The following is a 6293-nucleotide window of genomic DNA, read 5'->3' on the forward strand; positions in this document are numbered from 1 at the left end:
AGTTGTTGCTACCATTTTCTTTTGAAGAAATTATTGTAACGCATACAAGATTTCTCATATACTACATTTTGAATACACAACAATAAAACTGTGATAATAGTCACCACACCTCATTTTTCTTCTCATTAACCATTGGCTGGTTCCAAACAAGTTTACTATAGACTTTTTTGTAAGGAGGGCATGCCAATCAACCAACTTAACAGCAAAAGGAATAGACAGACAATATATAGTAAAGAAAAAACAAGGAACCAATTTACAAATCATTCAATTTCTGAATCAAGGATTCAAGATATTATTATAAATTAAGCCAATATATAGTAAAGAAAAAACAAGGAACCAATTTACAAATCATTCAATTTCTGAATCAAGGATTCAAGATATTATTATAAACTAATTTTGTAGTCCTCAGAGAATAATAAAAATAGTCAATTTTGATTCACAGTGACCAGATACCCAACAATGCAGAAAATGAGTGAGATTAGTCGACCGCCATTTCACCATCCTAAGCTACAATTTCCCCCTAGTTTGGTCACTATCAACAAGACAAATGATTATTTTTCAAACACAGCATTTAAGTAAACAAACTCTTCCCAACCCCGCCACCACTAGAGAAGAATAACAAGTAATAGAATTCAGAACTACAAGAAAGTAAAAGTTTTTCTTATACAGATGACCCGATTTCACAGAACTGTCATTCACACAGAGAATTTCCTTTTAAGATGCCGCCATTATTTTGAAAGAATCAAGTCTCTGTTAGGAGAATCAGACTCAAGAGCTATAAAAACATAATCGTTTCCATACATACTTCCTAGTGTTGTCAGTCACGGATCACGGTACTACACTACAATCCTAAAGTGCCGATATAGCTGCCATTTGACAACTACTCTGAACTAAATAGCATACTGTGGAACAATAACAATTCGAATTCCGCTAGCAGCTACGCTATAGCGCTGCTACAGTTGCTATTTGACAGCACTAAACCTACCAAGCAATGATAACTATCACAAAACTCATTCCTAGGTCTCGCTAAAGTACTTAAGCTTTTATTAGGAGATATATTATTTGGCAACAACATCCGATGCTAAAGCGTGCTATTAAAAAAATTCATAAAAATAAATTTTATATACCTGAAGCTTTGCCAAAGCATCCTCAATGTTACCCCTGAAGAAAAAATGGTAGAATAAGTCCAACCATTCTAACATGGAAAAAAGACAACAAAATAACAGAAGGAAAGAAGCAAACTTCTGTGTTCTAGTTTTGGTTGATGAAATCACAAGCTCTCCATCCTTGTTAATACGATTTTTCTCCTGCCCAGGATCAATACAAATCAAGATTGTTAAAATATAAGGTATATGATCAGTGAATGTAACACAAAACTTAAGCCCAACAAGAATTACATACATGATATACATAGCTAAATATATAACAATATTATGTGTTTCCTATAAATAATGGCAACCATACAAACTTTAGATCACTTGGTTACAGAAGCTTCGATATCATGTCATGGACTCATGAAACATTTCAAAAGCATATGAACATTTTGATATCTAGCAAACAAACAAACAGTTAATCACATGATTTGGTAAAGAGGAGAAAAGATTGGCTGACACAAACCATTTGCATAATCTTCTCCCTGACCCTTTCACTTAGCCAATGTGCATTCCCAACGTTGAACCGCATGTCAACCTTGGTGTTCACTGTCCAATAAGCAGGTATTCGAATTCGATAAGTATCATACTAATGAGCCCCAACATCTCATAAATAAGAGTAAACAATTAGTTTGGTCTTTGAATATGTCAAATGGCATCAGCACAGTCCTCGCAATGTAGCAAAACTTTGTGTTACTTAGTTTGATCCTCAAATATGTATTCCTTTAGTTAGTTTAGTCAATAAAATCACTAACAAAAAACACACTCAGAATGTTTTTGAAAATTGAGGATTTGTTATAAATTGAAATAGGAACACACAAAAATAAATAAAATACCATAGATTTCCACAAGTTACTGGGAAAAAAAAAACCTTTATTGACATTCTGACCCCCAGGTCCTCCACTTCTGGCAAAGTTCACAGTAACATGATCTGAAACCAAATAAACAAGTTAATATATATATTTTTCTTTTGCAGCATATATTGAGGGAATGAAAAAATAACATACCCAAAGTGATTTTAGGAATAGGGGCATTGTTATCGGCGGAGAGAGATCGATGTTCAGCTTCATGGAGAAGCTGCTGAATCTGCGATAGACGAGAGGATACTTTGTTTCCAGAATCTGAACTTGAAGAAGCGCATCGAATTGCAGTGGCAGGGTGCGAAAGGCGTAATCGAAGAGCATCATTGCCGTGAGAAGAGGAGAGACACAAAGGGCGAAGCAAAGAATAGAGGGGTGTGGAAGGGAGGTGCAAAAGTAAAACCCCCTTCACCATCCTAGTGGTTGTAGCCATACCATAAATCAAACTTTAGTTTAAAGCACGTCCACAATCCCAACCCTGTTCCTTTTGTTTCAGCAGCGCTCTTTTGATTTCCAGAGTGATTCCACCCCACAAATTACTATTTAGATATATATACTAAAATATATATCAGTTAATTTTTTAATAATAATAATAATAATAATAATAATAAATTACAGACTACTTTTTTTCTTCTATATTTTTAATTATTTGAGTGTGATTAAATAATTCAGATTTAAACTATTGCTTCGATTTCGATTTCGATTTCCATTTCATGATCACATTTTTTTTCTTTTTTTAATTAATAAACTAGCTAGTTATATTTTCACGCCTAATTATCATTTTAACTTATAAAATTATAGTTTTTAAGGCAAGATTAGGCTCTAAATTATAGGTTTTTTTGGTACAACTAAAATAATAGGTGTTGATCAATAGTTCTTTTAAAATTGACAGAACCCTTAGATAATTTTTTATAATGGAAATCCTAATATGATTTTAAAATGTTCAATCATAATATAATAAATATAATCTTTATAATTTAGTTGATGTTATCGTGTACTACAAGGGATATACTAAATTTGCATCTTTTATGATAAAGTTTTCAATTAAATACCTTGAGGAAAGACTAAAAGTATGATTAAAAAAATTTGAAAGAGAATTATATCTCCTATTTATATATATATAAATTAGATACTAACAACTCTTGAAACCTTTTATTAAGAGCTGATAATTTCATCTCATATAATTAAATATAAAAATTAGATGAGTTATGTCATCTCATCTAATCCGATCTAAAATTTGAGTGTATTTTTTAGGTGGTTGCATATATAATATATATTAATTAATATGTTTTATTCAATTTAATAATCATTTTTTTTCTTTTTTTTAGAAAAGAGACAGTAACATCACCATAAATTTATACACAATTACAAAAATTTTAATTCAAACTTAAAATAAAATGTTCAATTTAATAATATTAATATTTATCAATTTAACTATTACTTAAAAACTTATCCAAACAAAAAATAGTTAATGTTAAAATTGATTCAGTTAGTTACAAACAGAACATTGTCATTAAATACGATTAAAGTATTTTGAGAAAATATATTATATTATTTGTTAAGGAAGAAAATTTGGAAATTGTCGTGACACTTCCATGTCATAGAGAAAATCTGTCTCTGATCCAAATGTTACTAAATATCCCTAATTTTCTTAGATGAAGTAGTGTAATAAAAAAAAATTCAACAATGTCATTTCAAAGTTTATCGAGTTCGATCATTAGATTCTAATGGCTTAATTTGTTATTTACTTTTCAACTAAGATATGTGACCTATCTTTCATAAATTATTTTTACATTTTGCATGTAAATGTGAGTGTTGAGTAACATATAAGTGAGTGAGAAGTTACAACTTTTTTTATTTAAGATCAATTTTGGGTCTGAAAATTGATATTATCAAAATTCAAACCCGGTTGAAGGACAGGTTCTTCACCCTAATCCATCTAGGATCTTCCCCTACATGATTGCTTTCTCGTGCAAGCGCCATTTTTATAAAAGAATCCTTCAACAAAATGGAATATAGCATAGAAGTTGCACTGAACAAGATATACACCTCATGCAAACACACATGAATACAACTAAACTACCTCAGCTCACGCAGTATGTGCGGCAGTATGTATAAACCACTGCACAGGTCATAATAACTTGTATAGATCTCAGACCTTAGCATCCCCATAACATTTTCAGTGGTCAAATCTGTCCTACTAAGGTATAAAACTACATCTAAAATCATCCATAAGAAAGGAAAGAGAAACACACCAACAGGTTATAACATGATAATATATCATGACACTGTTGCTAAGGTGAATGGGACTCGAGTACTAGACACTTGACTGCAACATTGGGGAATTAATTTTGGCGCTGCCTTCCTGAGTGGTACACACCCCTACCATTTGAATCGGTCCTCGCCCTCTCCTGTACGCGAGAAGAACCTCTAACTTCAGACATTCCATGCTCTGATGAAGGAAGCAGCCAACCTCCCTGCCGGGCCTGCTCAGCTTGTCCACTGTGGCTGGCTCCTATAACAACAACAAGAAGTACAGATTAAAATTACGCATGAACGGGCATACTGCTGTTTTGAAGGAAAAATGACCATTCAACAGCCACAGTATTTTAGCACAAAATATTTTAATATTAATCGCGAAACAAAATGTTAGTTAAAAAAAATTAATCGCTAAACATACTTTATCATTCAACAGCTAACATACAATTATATGCACCAATAATGTTAAGGTTTAAAAAATACTGCACACACGACAAGCATACTAAGCCATACTCTACACCATTGAATGCATGGTACATCACTAGAACGACGTCCGTACTTCTTATTAGTAACTAATGAAGAGAATGAGAAAGGAACAGCACAATAGTGCATTAGTAGTTTTTTATACATCATAATAAAGAAATCGATAACAAAATAATAGTGCCAATAACATGATACCAATTTCACAATCATGCACATCAAAATGCACCCCATAGGAAAGCCATTTCACTCCATACAAGCTAGATGTGGGCACAGTGATATTATCTGTGCAAGTTAAAATTAATACTCAAATAGATATATGAAAGTATTTGATAGTTGAAGACAAATGAAAGAGGAGCTTAAAAGGGAGACTGAAAAAACCCATACAGCATAGTGACACACTAAATTACAAAAACAGTGCTATGAATGTGTCCGGAAATACCTCGTAAATGGGGTCTCTTTTATTGTTAAACAGATAGTTGGCTGAAAAATTGCAGAACTGCATGGCATTTCACGTAATAATTTTACGATTTTGTAATATATAGCATCACTCTGTACAATTATTTTATTTCCTTGTATTCTAAGTATTCAAGTAAATTTGTATTTGTAATAAAATGAACTTATCACAATATTTAGCAAATATGTTAATGACACTAACATTATGGAAACTTTTGGCATGAGTATATAAAGGTAAAACTGTCAATAATCTTCAATAAATTGTAAACATAGCTTCTAGATATTAATCATCCACATCCATATTCCTCAAGTAATCAGTTACTCACCAATACTTCCGCTCCATCCAGGCAAATACTTTTGACCCTTTCCTTTCCATTCTTCTTCAAAGCCAGCAAGTTCGTCTACGATAAAACAACCCAAAACCTTTAATAATGCTTACATACAAGGGTATAGAACTGCTATAGTAGTTACCATATCACACACACACAAAAACAGAAGTCTAAGCTAACAAACCTTCACTTATGTTGTGCAAAGTCTGCATAGAATCCACCTTACCATCTGGATTCAGTTTTCTTGAAAGGGTATGCCCCTGCAATATATATATATCAGATAAAAGTAAAATAAATAAAAATAAGGACATGGTAAAAGCCACTGAAGAAACATGGCGAATTTTATCCCAAAACCAAACCAAATAAATACAATATTGCAACCAAAGAGGCTGAATACCTTATCATGCAGGCCTCTAGAAATCCTGTGAGAAGCTTGCCTTGTGGAACTATCAGCCTCCTTGCTCTCCTCAAGTGTTACCTAAAACAATGAAGGTATCAGAAAATAACCTTATGCAAATCCTGGATTCAACATAACTTTAAATCGGTATAAAAGCTTACTCCATCACTTCCAGTCCTCCTTGTCTTTGATGAAGTATAATATGTTCCATTTGAACCACCATAGCTGACTGTTGAGCTCTGGAAGCAGAAGCTGCGAGTTTGAGGCTGAGGCTCGGTTGTGTTGAATCTGTTGTACTCATTTCTACCCTGCAAATGTCTGATCTTCTTACCTGCAAGATGGCCCCCCCCCCCCCCCCCCC

The 6293-nt window shown here is 32.9% G+C and overlaps 2 protein-coding genes across 7 annotated transcripts in view; both read right to left on the bottom strand.

Annotated features, from left to right (window-relative positions):
- The window catches only part of LOC101499869 (uncharacterized), a 3666-nt gene extending 1118 nt beyond the window's left edge, over positions 1 to 2548 (bottom strand). The window contains exons 1-5 of one of the 2 annotated variants that reach the window (XM_004515712.4): positions 2159 to 2547; positions 2023 to 2082; positions 1618 to 1700; positions 1243 to 1307; positions 1128 to 1161 (exon numbers count right to left, since the gene is read on the bottom strand). In XM_004515712.4, the coding sequence (XP_004515769.1) occupies positions 1128 to 1161; positions 1243 to 1307; positions 1618 to 1700; positions 2023 to 2082; positions 2159 to 2444 (528 nt within the window). In that variant the 5' untranslated portion in view covers positions 2445 to 2547. Of the gene's footprint in view, positions 1 to 1127; positions 1162 to 1242; positions 1308 to 1617; positions 1701 to 2022; positions 2083 to 2158 lie in introns of both variants that reach the window. The other variant, XM_073363411.1, reaches the window with a different exon arrangement.
- Positions 2549 to 4010: 1462 nt separating this feature from the next.
- The window catches only part of LOC101499362 (uncharacterized), a 3664-nt gene continuing 1381 nt past the window's right edge, over positions 4011 to 6293 (bottom strand). For 4 of the 5 annotated variants that reach the window (XM_004515711.4, XM_073363740.1, XM_073363739.1 and 1 more), the window contains exons 3-7: positions 6094 to 6263; positions 5933 to 6013; positions 5720 to 5795; positions 5533 to 5607; positions 4011 to 4526 (exon numbers count right to left, since the gene is read on the bottom strand). In XM_004515711.4, the coding sequence (XP_004515768.1) occupies positions 4357 to 4526; positions 5533 to 5607; positions 5720 to 5795; positions 5933 to 6013; positions 6094 to 6263 (572 nt within the window). In that variant the 3' untranslated portion in view covers positions 4011 to 4356. Of the gene's footprint in view, positions 4527 to 5202; positions 5250 to 5532; positions 5608 to 5719; positions 5796 to 5932; positions 6014 to 6093; positions 6264 to 6293 lie in introns of those variants that run through there. The other variant, XM_073363741.1, reaches the window with a different exon arrangement.

This window comes from Cicer arietinum, chromosome 7 (genome assembly GCF_000331145.2).
Source record: "Cicer arietinum cultivar CDC Frontier isolate Library 1 chromosome 7, Cicar.CDCFrontier_v2.0, whole genome shotgun sequence".
In the NCBI taxonomy this organism is placed as follows: domain Eukaryota; kingdom Viridiplantae; phylum Streptophyta; class Magnoliopsida; order Fabales; family Fabaceae; genus Cicer; species Cicer arietinum.